Source organism: Rhinatrema bivittatum, chromosome 2 (assembly GCF_901001135.1).
Source record: "Rhinatrema bivittatum chromosome 2, aRhiBiv1.1, whole genome shotgun sequence".
Lineage (NCBI taxonomy): Eukaryota > Metazoa > Chordata > Amphibia > Gymnophiona > Rhinatrematidae > Rhinatrema > Rhinatrema bivittatum.
This window is the reverse complement of record NC_042616.1, coordinates 451,792,612-451,809,645: the sequence shown is the minus strand read 5'-3', so window position 1 is coordinate 451,809,645 and position 17,034 is coordinate 451,792,612. Positions and strand designations below refer to the sequence as shown.

At 46.5% G+C, this 17,034-nt stretch overlaps 1 protein-coding gene across 9 annotated transcripts in view; it reads right to left on the bottom strand.

Moving 5' to 3' along the window:
• The window catches only part of UBN2 (ubinuclein 2), a 586,373-nt gene that overhangs the window by 384,930 nt on the left and 184,409 nt on the right, over positions 1–17,034 (bottom strand). For all 9 annotated transcript variants that reach the window (XR_003854673.1, XR_003854671.1, XR_003854674.1 and 6 more), the window contains exon 7: positions 489–607. Coding sequence is in view for 5 of the 9 variants with exons in the window: in XM_029590354.1 (XP_029446214.1) it covers positions 489–607 (119 nt within the window). In the remaining 4 variants the exon portion in view is untranslated. The remainder of the gene's footprint in view (positions 1–488; positions 608–17,034) is intronic.

Below are 17,034 nucleotides of genomic sequence, written 5' to 3'. Positions count from 1 at the left end.
TAGAGAATTTGTGGCACTATTTGAAAATTGCAGTCCATAAGCGTTATCCAATTTGAATAATCTGGAACAAATCTGCCAAGAAGAATGGGCAAAAATCACTCCCAGTGTGCAAACTGATAGAAACATACCCCAATAGACAAAGCTGTTATTACAGGAAAAGGCGGTTCTACCAATTACTAGTCTGAAGGGGTTGAAATACTTATGCAAGCAGCATTTTTCAGTTTTTAATTTTATTTTACAAAAAATGCAGAGAAATTTGTGACTTTGAAAGTTTACTTTAAGAGCATACTGGTTTGCAACAAACATACTGTCTGGAATAATCTGTGTAAGTGTCATTTGTAATCCACACAAATCTGCTGACTTTTTTGGGAGTCTAATAGTTTTGCAAGCCAGTGTGTACACAAAAAAGGTAAAGTAACATGAAGGTGTAAATAAGAAAAAGCTGGAGGACTATCAAAATAATTTAAAGTATAAAATTTAAAACATACTTGGCATTCTTGGCTTGGTTGTGGGCCTGGCAATCATCCTGATATCTGGACAACTGATCTGGCATGACAGTACTAACAGCCAACTTTAACTTCTGCAAAGGTTCTCTCAAGCGATCATCCTAGAGAAGGAAACATATTAGAGGATCCTTTAGTGACTGTTCAGAAGGCAATGCTATTAAATGCTTACAGGATTTTATTTTGCCAGATCAATGTTCTGCCAACCAAAGGATTCTGAAACATACCAAAATGGTGAGAGTTTTTAATCTGAAAACACAGCTTGTTTCCTAATTAGATGATCACCAGTATGAATGTTTATAACAGATGCAGGTGTATACAATGAGTTAAAGATTCTAGGTACATCATCAACCTGTACCATAACAAAAATTAAAATGTCAACTTAGAAAAAGCATTCCACCATGTCAATAGGGGGAAGGCTAGCATGGGGTTTGATAAGATGCTACAGTAGGACCAAAGAGGCAAAAGCACACCTTGTTCATTGGGTTTAAATAGGAAGCATGTTTTTACATAGTAACAAAGTAAATGTTGGCAGATAAAGCCCAATTGGCCCCACTAGTTTGCCCAGTTGAGATTCTTGCTCTGGTTTTCTATTACTCTTGGTAAATGAGCGAATACATTTCCATATGCAAATCCTTCCCCCATGTCTTCCACCTGTCTTCTCAACTTTCCTCCCACAACTATCCTACATGTTTCTACTGTTATATGCTTCTGGTATATGCCACCGTATTAGTTTTAAAATATCTTACTTATGCCTTTCCTATATACTTTTATGTATATTACGTTCGCATTTCCCAGTTTCCTGCGCCCTTGTTTTTTGTAACTGATTTTTCTACGCTTTTACCCTTGTTTCGATGTAAACCGGCATTATGTCCCTGACTAATGTCGGTAAAGAAAAACCTTAAATAAAAATATAAAAATATCAGTGTGGAGCACGACTAAAATCTGTCACAGTGCTAGCCTCCATCACCTCCACTAATAGGTCATTTCATTTGTCTTCCTCCTCTCATTCTTACAAAACCAACTTAATCAAATACCCAGCTCCTCTAATGTCTTTTGCAATAATCCACACAGTACTCCAAGGGGAATTCTGCACAAAAAAATTTCAAATTCTATGCACAAAAACAAAATTCTGCAAACTTTATATTGGTCAAAATACATGAAAATTGGTTCTTACCTACTAATTTTCATTCCTGTAATACCCCAGATCAGTCCAGAAAAGTAGGTTGTGTATCCCTACCAGCAGGTGGAGTCAGAGAACAATTAGAACTTTGGTCACTGCTACATAACGAGAGTGCCACCTGCAGTCACTCATTATTGACCTGTACCCAAGCCCATGCTAACAGAACTAAATAACGACGGGCAGCACCCAACCAAATTTCCGGACTACCACTTCGTTGCTGGCAAAAAAACCAGACTGCTAACAACTGCTCCATGAATCATGTCTGCAAAAAAAGAGCTTCAACAATAAAAAACTTAAGCAGGTTCTGACCAAGACAGTCTTTCGGTATCTGAAGAAAGGGGTGGGCCTCTGGACCGATCTGTGCTTTTACAGGAACAAAAATTAGCAGGTAAGAACCAATTTTCATTTTCTGAACATACCCAGATCAGTCCAGAAAAGTGGGATGTACCTAAGCCATTCTACACTGGGCGGGAACCCAAAAGACCCGTACGAAGTACACTCTCCCCAAAGGACGGTTCATTAGAAACCTTAATGTCCAATCGATAATGTTTTGTAAAAGTGTGAATAGATGACCACACCGCCGCCCTACAGATCTCCTGAGGCGACAGTAACTGACACTCTGCCCAGGAGTAGCCTGAGCCCTAGTGAAATGAGTTCTGAGACCCAAAGGTACTTGACGCCCTCGTGCTATGTATGCCTCGCAAATGGCCTCCTTAATCCACTGAGATATGGTCGCTTTTGACCCTTTATCCCCCTTTTCTTTGGGCCACCAAAGAGAACAAACAAATGATCAGAACATCAGAAGTCATCGGTGACCTCCAGATAATGCAATAAGGTGTGCCGCACATCCAAAAGATGAAGGTCTCTGTTCTGAGAAGACTCCCGGGATCAGTTAGGGAACCCCGGAAGCTCCACAGTTTGATTGACGTGAAAGGCTGAAACCACCTTAGGGACAAAGGAAGGAACCGTACATAATAATACCCGATAGTCGTAAATCCAAAGAAAAGAATCCCAGCAAGACAGTGCCTGCAACTCAGATACGATGGGCCGAGCAAATAGCCATCAAAAACACCGTTTTCAAAGTCAGATCTTTCAGGGAAACTCCACGAAGAGGCTTGAAAGGAGCGCCACATAGAACTCGCAGGATTAAATTCAAACTCCAATCCAGACACACCGAACGGATGGGAGGGCGCAAATGTTTGACCCCCTTAAGAAAACGAGCAATATCCGGATGCGCTGCCAGCGAACAGCCGTCAAAGTTTCCCAAGGCACCTAGAGCTTCAACTTGTACAGGAAGGGAATTGAACGCCAAGCCCTTAGCGAGGCCCTGTTGCAGAAAGTCAAGTACCCGAGGAACGTGCACCGCTAAAGGGTCGCAGGAACGCTGATGACACCACGTCTCAAAAAGCTTCCAAACTCTCACATAGGCGTGGTTGGACATCTCACCTGTAAGAGGGTGGAAATGACTTGTTCTGAATAACCCCTCAAGCGTAAACATCGCCTCTCAAAAGCCAAGCCGCGAGAGATCCAAAAATATGGGCCCCTGATTGAGCCCCTGAAGTGGACCCTCTAGAGCCAAGCATACCAAATCCGCGAACCACGGACAATGTGGCCACTCCGGTGCCACCAGAATCACTCTTCCCGGGTGCCGCTCTATGCGGAGAAGCCGTCCTATGAGGGGCCAGGGCGGGAAGGTATACAGCAGAATCCCCGTGGGCCAAGGACACACGAGAGCGTCTATGCCCACCGAGCCCTGTTCTCTGCGATGGCTGAAAAAAATGAACTGTTTTTGCTTTCGCCTGCATTGCCATCAGATCCAGCTGAGGAGTTCCCCATCTGGTGTAAATGAGATTCCAGGCCGTGGGAGATAATTCCCATTCCCCTGGGTCTAGTTGCTGACGGCTGAGATAATCGGCTTGCACATCTCTCGCGACATGGGATGCGGCAATGCCCTCGAGATGGCGCTCTGCCCAGGTGAACAGAAGATGTGCCTCCAGTGCTTCGGCGGGACTTCGAGTCCTGCCTTGCCGGTTGATGTACGCCACCATTGTCGCATTGTCCGAGAAGACTCGCACCATTGAAATGCCCGCAGGGCAAGACATACAGCCCTGGTCTCGAGCTGGTTTATGGACCAGGATCTTTCCATCACCGACCAGAGCCCTTGGGTGGACCTGTCTGCACACACCGCCCCCCAACCTGAGATGCTGGCATAGGTGGAGATCATCAGCCAATTCGGAGTGTCCAAATCCACACCCCAGTCCAGATTGTCCAGTGACAGCCACCACGACAGACTGGCTCTGGATTCCGGAGGTATTGGTAGATGGAATTGCTCTGACACCGGGTTCCAGCGAGACAAAAGCGCACGCTGTAAAGGTCTTAAGTGAGCGACTGCCCAAGGAACAAAGTCCAAGGTTGAAGCCATGGAGCCCAGGACCTGAAGATGATGTCACACTGTGGGATTGTTCCTTCAAAGAAGAGAATGTATTTGTTCCTGCAACTTCCCTATTCGGTCCGCCACTAGAAACACTTTGCCCAGCAAGGTATTGAATTGTGCTCCGAGATAAATCAACTTCTGAGTGGGTTCCAAGTGACTCTTCTGCACATTGATTACCCAACCTAGGGATCGCAATGTGAACATCACCATGTGCACTGATCTCTCGCAGTCCACCTGAGACCGCGCGAATCAACCAGTCGTCCAGGTACGGGTGGACCAAGATTCCTTCCTGACGAAGGAAGGCCGCTGCCACCACCACCATTCAGCCGGATTGGAATGTGTAAATACGCCTCCGTGAGGTCCAGAGAGGCGAGAAAACTCCCCTTTTCGAACCACGGCCATCACTGTCCTCAGGGTTTCCATACGAAAGCGAGGAACCCGAAGGCAATGGTTCACCTTCTGCATATCAAGGATGGGCCGAAACGGTGCCCTCCTTCTTGGGGACCACAAAGTACACGGAGTACCAACCTCGTCCCTGTTGAGCCTCCGGAACTGGGACAATAGCTTTGAGCTCGAGAAGTCTTTGTAGAGCCACCCAGACTGCCTCTCGCTTGACACTTGAAGCCACTCGGGACTCCACAAAAACCTCCCGGACTGGGCACGAGAACTCCAGTGCATACCCATCTTTGATCACTTCTAAGACCCAGCGGTCTGATGTAATCCTTGCCCATTCCATGTAAAAGTTGAATAATCTGCCACCAACAGCTTCGACAACGGAATGGGTGCTCGTGGCTTCATTGGGTTTTTTTTTTTTTTTTTTTTTTTTTTATTACTTTCTGCACCAAGATGTCCCGAATCTCTTCCGGGCCGGCGACCCCATCGAAAGGACTGCTGGCACCCCGAATGTAGAGATTACTTACCTGATAATCTCGTTTTCCTTAGTGTATGCAGATGGACTCAAAACAAGTGGGTATACTGTGCTCGTGCTAGCAGTTGGAGACGGATCTGACGTCAGCACGGGTACATATACCCCCGCAGGAAGTGCAGCAATTCAGTAATCTTCCTTGCAAAAGCTTTATGGATATATGTGCAACTGACCGATCGATTAAATAAACAGGATTACCCTGACCGATTGATAGTAGCTGGAGACCACCAGTGTTCTCAACCGGAAGGCGTCGCCACCCGACAGGGTGGATGGCCTATTATAAAAAAAACATGGCTTACCGTGAGTCGGTGAATCCCCATGTATGCCGGCAGCCGGGCAGGATGCTGAGTCCATCTGCCTACACTAAGGAAAACGAGATTATCAGGTAAGTAATCTCTACATTTCCTAGCGTGTAGCAGATGGACTCAAAACAAGTGGGCGGGAGGCTGCCCGAGGTCCGTTCAGGATTGCCCTCGCAAATGCTGTGTCCTCCCTGGCCTGGACGTCCAGACGGTAGAATCTGGAGAAGGTATGGAGGGAGGACCACGTTGCCGCTTTACATATCTCTGCAGGTGACAGCATCCTAGTTTCTGCCCAAGAGGCCGCTTGCGCTCTGGTAGAGTGAGCCTTGACCCGTGGAGGTGGTGGTTTTCCTGCCTCTACATAGGCTGCCTTGATAACTTCTTTGATCCAGCAGGCGATGGTTGCCCGTGAGGCCGCTTCCCCTTGGCTCTTCCCACTGTGAAGGACGAACAGGTGGTCCGTCTTTCGCACTGCTTCTGAAATTTCCAGGTATCTGGACAGTAGCCGGCCGATGTCGAGATGGCGTAGTATTCGACCTTCTTCCGACTTCTTCAAACCTTCCGTGGTGGGCAAGGATATGGTTTGGTTGAGGTGGAAGCGTGAGACTACTTTGGGTAAGAAGGAAGGAACCGTGCGAAGATGGATAGCCTCTGGAGTGATGCAGAGAAACGGATCACGGCAGGACAGCGCCTGTAGCTCTGAGATGCGGCGTGCTGAGCATACGGCCAGCAGGAACACCATCTTCAAGGTCAGAGGGACAGGCCTCGAAGGGGTCTGAAGGCAGGTCCCGCTAGGAATTCCAAAACTAGGTTGAGGTTCCACAAGGGCACTGGCCACTTCAGTGGCAGGCGAATGTGTTTGATTCCTTTCAGGAAACGGGAAACGTCTGGGTGTGTGGCAATGCTGTTGCCGTCACTCCGGGGACCGTAGCAGGATAGCGCTGCCACCTGAACCTTGATGGAACTCAAGGACAAACCCTTCTGAAGTCCATCTTGCAGGAAATCCAAAATGATAGGGAGTTTAGCGGCATGTGGATTGGTGCCGTGAGATTCGCACCAGGCTTCAAATACTCTCCAGATCCTTATATATGTTAGTGATGTGGAGAACTTGCGTGCTCGGAGGAGTGTATCTATTACCGGCCCCGAGTACCCTCTTTTCTTCAGTCTAGCCCTCTCAATGGCCAGACCGTAAGAGAGAATTGAGCTGGATCCTCGTGGAGGATGGGACCTTGCCGCAGCAGGTCCCTGTGTGGAGGCAGTGGCAGTGGATTCCCTGCCAGTAGTCTTCTCATGTCTGTGTACCAGGGTCTTCTTGGCCAGTCCGGGGCCACTAGAAGAACTAGTCCTCTGTGCCGCTGAATCTTGTGTATAATGGCACCCAGCAGGGGCCATGGAGGAAAAGCATATAGCCGGATCCCCTGAGGCCATGGCTGTACCAGGGCATCGATCCCCTGGGATAGAGGATCCCGCCTGCGGCTGAAATACCTGGGTACTTGAGCGTTGGACCTGTCCGCTAGTAGGTCCATGCCCGGCGTCCCCCACTGATCCACAATCATCTGGAAAGCTGTGGGAGACAGCTGCCATTCCCCTGGGTTTAGGCTTTCTCTGCTGAGGAAATCTGCCGTGGTGTTGTCCTTCCCGGCGATGTGGATGGCGGAGATGTCCTGGAGATTTGCTTCCGCCCAAGTCATCAGGGGGGCTATTTCTAGGGATACCTGTTGGCTTCTGGTTCCGCCCTGTCGGTTGATGTATGCTACTGTGGTGGCGTTGTCCGACATCACTCTGATTGCTCTGTTTCGAAGTCTATGGGCAAATCGCAGGCATGCTAGCCTGACTGCCCGTGCCTCTAGTCGGTTTATGTTCCACCCCGATTCTTCTCTGTTCCACCGCCCTTGGGCGGCGAGTTCTTCGCAGTGTGCTCCCCATCCGTTCAGGCTGGCATCTGTCGTGAGCAGGGTCCAGGTTGGGGAGGACATTCTTGACCCCCGGCTCATGTGGCCGGGCTGCAACCACCACCGTTGTAATGGTCTCATAAGCCAGCACCCATGGTATCACCTCCAGAGTGGATGCCATAAGACCGAGGACCTGTAGGTAATCCCAAGCTATGGGCCGGGTGGCGCTCAGCAGGGCCAGCAGACGATTCCGGAGCTTTGATCTCCTCTTGGAGGTCAGACTGACCTTGTCCTCCTGGGTGTCGAATCGGACTCCTAGGTATTCCAGCGACTGAGAAGGCTGTAGGGAACGCTTGTTTGTGTTGACTACCCATCCTAGGCTTTCCAGAAGAGCTATAACTCTGTTGGTTGCCTGGTGGCTCTCCTCTGGTGACTTTGCCCTGATCAGCCAATCGTCCAGGTAGGGATGGACGAGGATTCCTTCCTGAGTGACGCTGCCACTACTACTATGACCTTGGTAAAGGACCGTGGTGCGGTGGCTAACCCGAAGGGTAAAGCTCGAAACTGGAAGTGTTGGTTCAGGACTTTGAAGCGTAAATTGCGCTGGTGACCCCGATGGATTGGGATATGCAAGTAGGCTTCCGACAGATCTAGGGATGTGAGAAACTCCCCTGGCTGTACTGAATTTTTGACATTCTGTTGGTATGGAGTGGCACTCAACAGCAACTGCTTTGTTTCCATGATTGGATTAACAGTCAAGATCCTCACTTGAAATTCACTATACAATACTCAGAATCACAGATATCTTTTTTGGATGTTTCTATTAGTCTGGAAGAACATACATTCAGGACCACCATGTACCGTAAACCCACGGATAAAAATAATTTATTAAAATTTCACAGCCATCACCCTCACTCTTTCAAAATGCGGGTTGCCTGCTAGTCAGTTTTTCCGCGCAAAGCGTATCTGCTCTACCACAAGCGATTTTGAACTTCAAGCAGCAATTTTGCGCGATCGATTCCTCGAACGTGGGTATCCGAGATCAGCAATCAGAAAAGCCTATAAAAGGGCGAAATATTCTGATAGACAAAGTCTATTACAGTATAAACCATCAAAAGATTGTCCACAACTCGTTTGTGTCTTAAAACAGTCAGTGGCTACAAATATAATTTCATCATCGATACAACGCCATTGGCATGTATTAGCACTCCATGAGATTTTTAAAGAGACACCGCTCATTGTCACTACGCGTGGCGCCAACATCAGAGATAAGCTGGTACATGCTCAATTTGCCACAAAAGTTCACGTTCCAGTTAGAGGACATTATAAGTGCGGTCAATGTTCTCATTGCATAAACTGCATTGAAGGCTTAAGCTGGCAAGAACCAGTGACAGGGTATTTGATACACCGCAAATATAATACAACATGCAACTCAGACTACGTGGTTTATGCACTCATTTGCCCATGCCCAGGTTTATATATTGGCAGGACCACCCGCAAAATAAGAGTGAGGCTGAATGAGCATAAATCAAAATTAAACACGTCCACTTTATCTGCTCCAATTGTTGCACATTGTGAACAGCATGGACACTCGTACAGTACTTTGAAATGGACAGTTATAGATCACATACCCATCACGTCGAGAGGAGGGAATCGGGAAGGTTTGTTGAATAAACGTGAAGCGTTTTGGATCTTCACTTTGAACACGCAAGCCCCTCAGGGAATGAATGAGGCTCTTGATTGGGGCTCTTTAATTTGAATGAATACGCGATGACGTCGCGGCGATGTGGGTTGTGATTGGTTATCACATCATCTGTGCCTCTAGCTTAAAAAGCTTGGATCGTTGGTGAGAGGTTTGCAGAGACTAAGAGCGCTGCATGGCGTCTGGAAAACTTTTGCCTTGACAGAAAGAGCGCTGTATGGCGTCTGGAAAACTTTTGCCTTGACAGATGATTTTCAGCTAACGCGGTATACCTGACTGCTCTAAAAAGAACATATCCCCTGAAGAAAGGTTCCGGCGCGAACCAGAAACGTAGCTACGTCGGGTGGATTAACATCGTCAGATAAGTCGGGACTTTGAAATTACATTGAAGGAGGGTATTAGAATTTTATAAATAATACTTAAGAAAAATTGGTTTTAAGGGATAAAAAAATTGTGTTGCAGTTTTCACTAGGGTTTGCACAGAATTAAAAAAAAACCCATAGGTGGAGGAGGTTTGGTTGATGATTATACTTGAAAATCTAACAGACCTTATGTTGGGCTGAGAAACCGATATATGAAACCCTTCCTCTACCTTTTCAAAAATTTCGTTGAAGTATTGGGTAATGTGCAGGGGTCTCACAACACTTTGCAGTTTACCTTTTAAAATAACATACAAATCAAGACTTGATCGTGAGCAAAGAATTATTTTTGATATTTGGTAAAAAATTAAAATACACTGGGGGCTTGTTTATATATTAGATTGTCATTTTGTCAAATACCCCAGAAGATTTGGGTGCTGTTTTTGAGGTTTAGCAATAAAAATTCAACACCATCGGTTTTATGTAATCCAGTATTTTTTTGAATGTCTTCAGAGATTACATCCCTTATGTTTAGCCTCTGATAATACCCTACCACAACCATTTACAGACATGGAAGAAGGGCTTCGCCATCTACTTCGGTCTGTATATGAGTCCTTTGAGTCTTCTGCAAGGTCTTCGGATACAGCTATAGCAGCAAGACGAATGGCGTGGTTGAGAGCGAGCGCAATTAGAGAGGACGTTCACAATAAGTTAGTGGATATACCGTGTCTAGGAGATAGAGACTAGTTCCACATGCTGGTCAGAATCTGTCTCACTATGTTTTGAAGATGTTATATGCTTAGTTTTTTGTGACTTTTTAAGATATTCCTGACTTAGCAGTGTAGACTATGTCAAGACTGGTGTCAAGTGCGTCGTAATTCGAGGTTGAATCGATAGCTTCGCATGTTTTGAGTCCTGATGCTTTGATGCGTCATGTGGCATCAGCGCTGTATGCTTAGATGTGCTCTTGTGCGCGCCGATGCGCCGTGCATGCAGCTGTGCGCCGATGTCTTGTGCGCGTAGCTGTGTGCTAATGCATCGGGCACCGATGTATTATGCGCCGGGCTATGCGCCAATGCGCAGTTATTCAAATGCTTTGGCCGATTTGATTTTGTGTCCTGACTTTTTCTGTGTCGAGGAGCAAGTGGGTTCAGTGAACTGAAAACCCAGCGGCTCATGAGGGGATTTTTGTGAAAGAGGAGTTGCGGCCTCAAATCCCTTCACTGCCTCTGGTGGTACGATCAATCTGGCCGAGGCACCCTCTAGCGAAGCAGACCTCTTAGACAGTGTCTTCTTCAGTCTCTTCAATGGTTCCGGCGAAGACTGTGTGGAGGAAAAGATCATGTGGGAGACTGTGTGGAGGATAAGATCATGAGAGGTCTTGAACGAGTAGATGTGAATCGGTTATTTATACTTTCGAATAATAGGACCAGGGGGCATTCCATGAAGTTAGCAAGTAGCACATTTTAGACTAATCGGAGAAAATTCTTTTTCACTCAACGCACAATAAAGCTCTGGAATTTGTTGCCAGAGGATGTGGTTAGTGCAGTTAGTGTAGCTGGGTTCAAAAAAGGTTTGGATAAATTCTTGGAGAAGTCCATTTACGGCTATTAATCAAACTTACTTAGGGGTAGATCTTAAAAAAATACGCGATCGCGTACTTTTGTTCACGCACCAGGCGCGAACAAAAGTACGCTGGATTTTATAAGATACGCGCGTAGCCGCGCGTATCTTATAAAATCCGGGGTCGGCGCGCGCAAGGGGGTGCACATTTGTGCAACCTGCGCGCGCCGAGCCCAGCGCGCGCTGCCTGTTCCCTCCGAGGCCGCTCCAATTTCGGAGCGGCCTCGGAGGGAACTTTCCTTCGCCCTCCCCCCACCTTACCCCCCCCCCCGGCCCTATCTAAACCCCCCCCTACCTTTGTCGGCAAAGTTACGCCTGCTTTCAGCAGGCGTAACTTTGCGCGCGCCAGCCGGCAGCCCCGCTCCGGGTTCCGGTCCCGGGGGCTGGCCCGGAGGCCTCGACCACGCCCCCGGGCCGGTGCCATGCCCCCTCCCCACCCCTTTTCCAAAGCCCGGGGGCTTTAGGCTTGCCACCGCGCGAGGGCCCTGCGCGCGTAAATCCGTCCGGATTTACGCGCGCAGGCCTTTTAAAATCCGCCCCTTAGGGAATAGCCACTGCTATTAATTGCATAAGTGGCAAGGGATCTTCTTATTTTTGGGTAATTGCCAGGTTCTAGTGGCCTGGTTTGGCCTCTGTTGGAAACAGGATGCTGGGCTTGATGGACCCGTGGTCTGACTCAGCATGGCAATTTCTTATGTTCTTATGATATCTTTAAACACGTAATTTTCTCTGCGCACTTCCTTTGGGCCCTGGGGGACATACGACCACAGTCCTGGCATGAGTCTTGGTCGTGTTCCAGTCCCAGGCATATGTAGCAGTAATTATATCCATCTGTAATGGACATAAGTTTACAGCACTGACAGTACTTAAATCCTGATGGCTTAGGCGCCATCACTGCTTAGAAGAAAAGAAGAAAACAAAATTTGAGAAAAAATCTCTTCAGACACTAGGAGGAGAAAAGCACCGCATGCAGACTGCTCGCGGAAAAAAAGAGACCGAGGTAACAAGGCAATCGCACGGGAAACTTACCGCGCAGCCGTACAGAGTTCAAAACTCTGTACTAACTGAAAACTCCCCAAACAGCATGGCTAATTCAGCCCTGCTATGGACGGGAAATCTCAGTTCTCAAGGATGATTCAACGGCAAGCTCTGTAAAAACAAAAATAGCTGCACTGGAACAAACCTTGGCCGAACAAGCTCAATGACCTAGAGAACAGGTCTCAATGTTCCAATTTAAGATTCGTGGGGATCCCGGAAACCATAGAAGAGAGGAATTTAGGCTCCTTCCTTGAAACGTTTACCTGAAATCCTGGGTCTCTCTGAGCTCCCTTTGCTCTTCTCCACAGAGTGTGCGCACAGACTGGGTCCCGCAAAGAATCAGAGCTGAGGCATCAGATCATTATCACTAAAATCCTCAATTTTGCCCACAAGCAAGCAATATTACAATCCTACCGAAAACTCTCAGATCTTACATATCTTCTGGGAATTGTAGGTATTTTTCAAGATTATTCTGCTTGAGTGACTGCCCTTCGCAGAAACTTCTCTCTTCTCTGTGATCAACTTTCAAAGCGTCAAATTAAATTTGCATCATTATTCCCAGCCAAGTTGAAGATCTGGAATGCTGGCCAAGTCCAAATCTTTGACTCAGTTCAGGAGGTGCAAATGTATACTGATGTCATCTTACGCTGACCGTAAGGCAATGAGATCTTGGACTTCTGTCTTACAAGTTGCCACCCAGACGGCTTTACCAAAAGTTTTTTTTTTTTAAACTCAGGCAACTTCTAACCTCATCGAAGCATTTCTCTTTTCTTGTTACCCCGGGATTGCTCTGAGTGCCTGTCTCCGCAGACGTATGTTGGATCAGGGAGCGGACTCCTGTCTTCTACCTCGGGTGCGCAATGGCCATTATCTATTGTCTATTCTCACAAGATGGGATCTATGCTCCTTTGCACAGACTCTGTCCCTGATTGGATATGCGAGCACCCGATGGCTCTAAGTTCTTTTTCTGGCACACGGAGTTCCCCTGATCAGTTATCTTTAACCATGCGGGGACAAGTTTTAGCTGCCACGGAGACTGTTTAACTCGACAGCGGCACGCCTTTCTGCGCCTTAACATTCTGCTACTGGAAACCAGTCAGAGACAGCGCCCAACAATTCTTATCTTCTGTACCCACTGTTATAAATGAGATCGGTCGAAAAGGCTAGCTACGGATCAACTCAGTCCAAGTACAACCTTGGTCTCTGACTTGAGAGGCCGGTTCTGACCAGCTGGACTTTCTCGACCTAGGCAAGTTTCACCATCCGCTTTTAGGAACCACTCTACCGAGCTGGCGAACAGTCAATATGAGTAATCTAGGTGACAACTTCTTATTTTTCCCACTGTAGCGGCGGTCTCTCTGAAATTTTCCCTGACTGTATAAAACCCGAATGCTCTTACAGTCCGCTCTTTGGCATCTTACTGTCTATTTACTAATAGCTGATAATTTTTTTTTTTTTTTTTTTAATTTTCCAGATCTCTCATACATCGCGGTGGTGGGGCACTCATATGCGTCTGACACTACCCCTAATGCCCCATAGTATTTGGGGAATGTTTCAGTTTAAGGGTAGGGGATGGGCTGGAGAGGGCTCGAGGCTAGAGCTTTATGTAGGGCAATTTGTACTTTTTCAAGCTGTGCCAGTGTTGTCATTTCTCCACAGTGTGGTTTTGTTACATGTGAACTCTCGAATAAAGGACTGTATGTTTCCTTCCACATGCTTCCGAGAAGGGCCATGTAACTAAATCTCACTAATGTATACTGTGTATACTGTGCATTTCGTATACTGTGTGGGGCTGGCTAGGGGGCCCCACACTCAATTATATTATGCATTATGAATCTTTTTCGCAATAGTAAGTGAGCCTAACACCCTCCCCCTTATGCAGAAAAACCCCATTCAGTAACTTCTTGGAATGTTAACAGGTTGGGCTCCCTAATAAAGAGAAAGGTGGTCTTACAGCACTTAAATAAGTCTAAGGCCCTTATAGCATGTATCCAAGAAACCCATCTTTCAGATCTTGAATCTCCTCCCAAAATCTCACTGCTTTCTACTCTCTAAAAGATATGTTCTTTAGCAAGGCGAAGAATCGACCATCCACAGCTTTCTTTATGAAGTACCTAACTGGAATCAGATACAAGGACTGCCTACAACCCCTTTACGATAAATGGGACCAAAAAACCCCTTTCTGGGCTATCCTTCACCAATTTTATGTACTGTTTCACTACCATTTGTCACATCACTACCAACATTGCTCTCAGAGAGAAACAAGTTTCTACGGCTTTTTTTCACCAACCACCGAACAAAGCTTTGCAGCCAAGCTAACTCCTTCCCCTATCTGCCCCAAATGCCAAACAGGCCTAGGGGATTATAATCATGCTTTCTGATCTTGTGCCATATTTTACTCTTTTGGTTGCAGATCAGACGAACATGTAACCAGATACTCCAAACCACACTTCCTATGGACCCAGACCTCTGGCTTTTTGGTATCTTTTCCCCACAGGCTACTCCACTTCCACCAGCTCATAGCCTTTTTGTCAAAAAAGCAGGACTTATTGGAAAAAAAATTACACTTTGCATTGGATATGCTCCAGCACCCTGCAACATTTACAATGGTCCCAGCAGATGATCAAACTCCTTACTTTGAAATTATCAACTCAGTGTGCTGCAGCAGTCAAAAAAAGCAAACAATGTTAGGAATTATTAGGAAGGGAATGGTTAATAAAACAGAAAATTTTTTATTGCCTCTGTATCGCTCTATGGTGAGGCCACACCTTGAATACTCTGTACAATTCTTGTCGCCGCATATCAAAAAAAGATTAGTTGAGATGGAGAAGGTACAGAGAAGGGCGACCAAAATGATAAAGGGGATGGAACAGCTTCCCTTTTAGGAAAAGCTGAAGAGGTTAGCACTGTTCAGCTTGGAGAAGAGACTGCTGAGGGAGGAGATGATAGAGATCTTTAAAATCATGAGGGGTCTTGAATGAACAGATGTGAATCTGTTATTTACACTTTCAGATAATAGAAGGACTAGGGGGTACTCCATGAAGTTAAGAATAATCAGAGAAAATTCTTTCACTCACCGCACAATTAAGCTCTGGAATTTGTTGCCAGAGGATGTGGTTAGTAGAGAAGTGAATCGTGTGCCAGGTCGTCTTAACGATCAGGTTCGGCTGGGGGAGGGGGGGGAATCTGATCGATAAGATATGTGAATTGGAATCGTTTCAGATTCAAAAAAAAATGGCGCCGATGCCCCTTTGCCCTTACCATGTGACAGGGTATCCGTGCCATTGGCCGGCCCCTGTCACATGGTAGGAGCACTTGGATGGCCGGCCATCTTTATCATCAGCCCCTATTATAGAGTATAGTATGATAGGGGCTGATGAGTAAAGATGGCGCTGGCCTGATGCCTAGGAACGGGAAATCGCTCCCCGAAGCCCCCCTGGACCACCAGGTAATTTAAAAAGGTTTGGGGGGGGGGGTCGATTTTAAAGGGTCAGGTGGGGGTTTTTTTTGTTTTTTTTTTAAATCGGGCCATCGGCGCCATTTTAATTAGTGGCAGCCAAAATGGCGCCGAAGGCCCGAGAGCAGGAGATCGCGCCGGGACCCCCCCACTGGACCACCAGGTAATATAACATTTTGGGGGGGGGGGGTTCGGGAGGGTAAGGAATTGGTTTTAAAGGGTCGGGGTGGGTTTAGGGGTTCTTTTGGTGTGCCGGTTTTCCCGCCCTCCCCCAAATAATTCCCGTGCCCTATTTAACGATTTAGGGCGATTTATGACGATAAATCGGGGGCATTTGTATTGTATCGTGCACTCTGACGATTTAGGATGATTTTAAAATTATCTGACGATAATTTTAATCGTTCAAAAACGATTCACATCCCTAGTGGTTAGTGCAGTTAGTATAGCTGGGATTAAAAAAGGTTTGGATAAGTTCTTGGAGAAGAAGTCCATTAACTGCAATTAAGTTGACTTGGGAATGGCCTCTGCTATTACTGGCATCAGTAGCATGGGATCTTCTTAGTGTTTGGGTACTTGCCAGGTTCTTGTGGCCTGGTTTGTCCTCTGTTGGAAAAAGGAATGCTGGGCTTGATGGACCCTTGGTCTGATCCAGCATGGCAATTTCTTATGTTCTTACTTTTGAATATTTAGCTACTAAGGAACATAAGAACTTGCCATGCTGGGTCAGACCAAGTGTCCATCAAGCCCAGCATCATGTTTCCAACAGAGGCCAAACCAGTCCACAAGAACCTGGCAATTACCCAAACACTAAGATCACCCCATGCTACTGATGCAATTAATAGCAGTGGCTATTCCCTAAGTAAACTTGATTAATAGCCGTTAATGAACTTCTCCTCCAAGAACTTATCCAAACCTTTTTTGAACCCAGCTACACTAACTGCACCAACCACATCCTCTGGCAACAAATTCCAGAGCTCTACTGTGCACTGAGTGAAAAAGAATTTTCTCCGATTAGTCTTAAATGTGCTACTTGCTAACTTCATAGAATGCCCCCTAGTCCTTCTATTATTCGAAAGTGTAAATAACCGAGTCACATCTACTCGTTCAAGAACTCTCATGATCTTAAAGACCTCTATCATATTCCCCCTCAGCCGTCTCTTCTCCAAGCTGAACAGCCCCAACCTCTTCAGCCTTTCCTCATAGGGGAGCTGTTCCATCCCCTTTATCATTTTGGTTGCCCTTCTCTATACCTTCTCCATTGCAACTATATCTTTTTTGAGATGAGACGACCAGAATTGTACACAGTATTCAAGGTGTGGTCTCACCATGGAGCGATAGAGGCATTATGACATTCTCAGTTTTATTAACCATTCCCTTCCTAATAATTTCTAACATTCTGCTTGCTTTTTTGACTGCTGCAGCACACTGAGCCGACGATTTTAAAGTATTATCCACTATGATGCCTTGATCTTTTTCCTGGGTGGTAGCTCCTAATATGCAACCTAACTGTGTAACTATAGCAAGGGTTATTTTTCCCTATATGCAACACCTTGCACTTGTCCACATTAAATTCCATCTGCCATTTGGATGCCCAATCTTCCAGTCTTGCAAGGTCC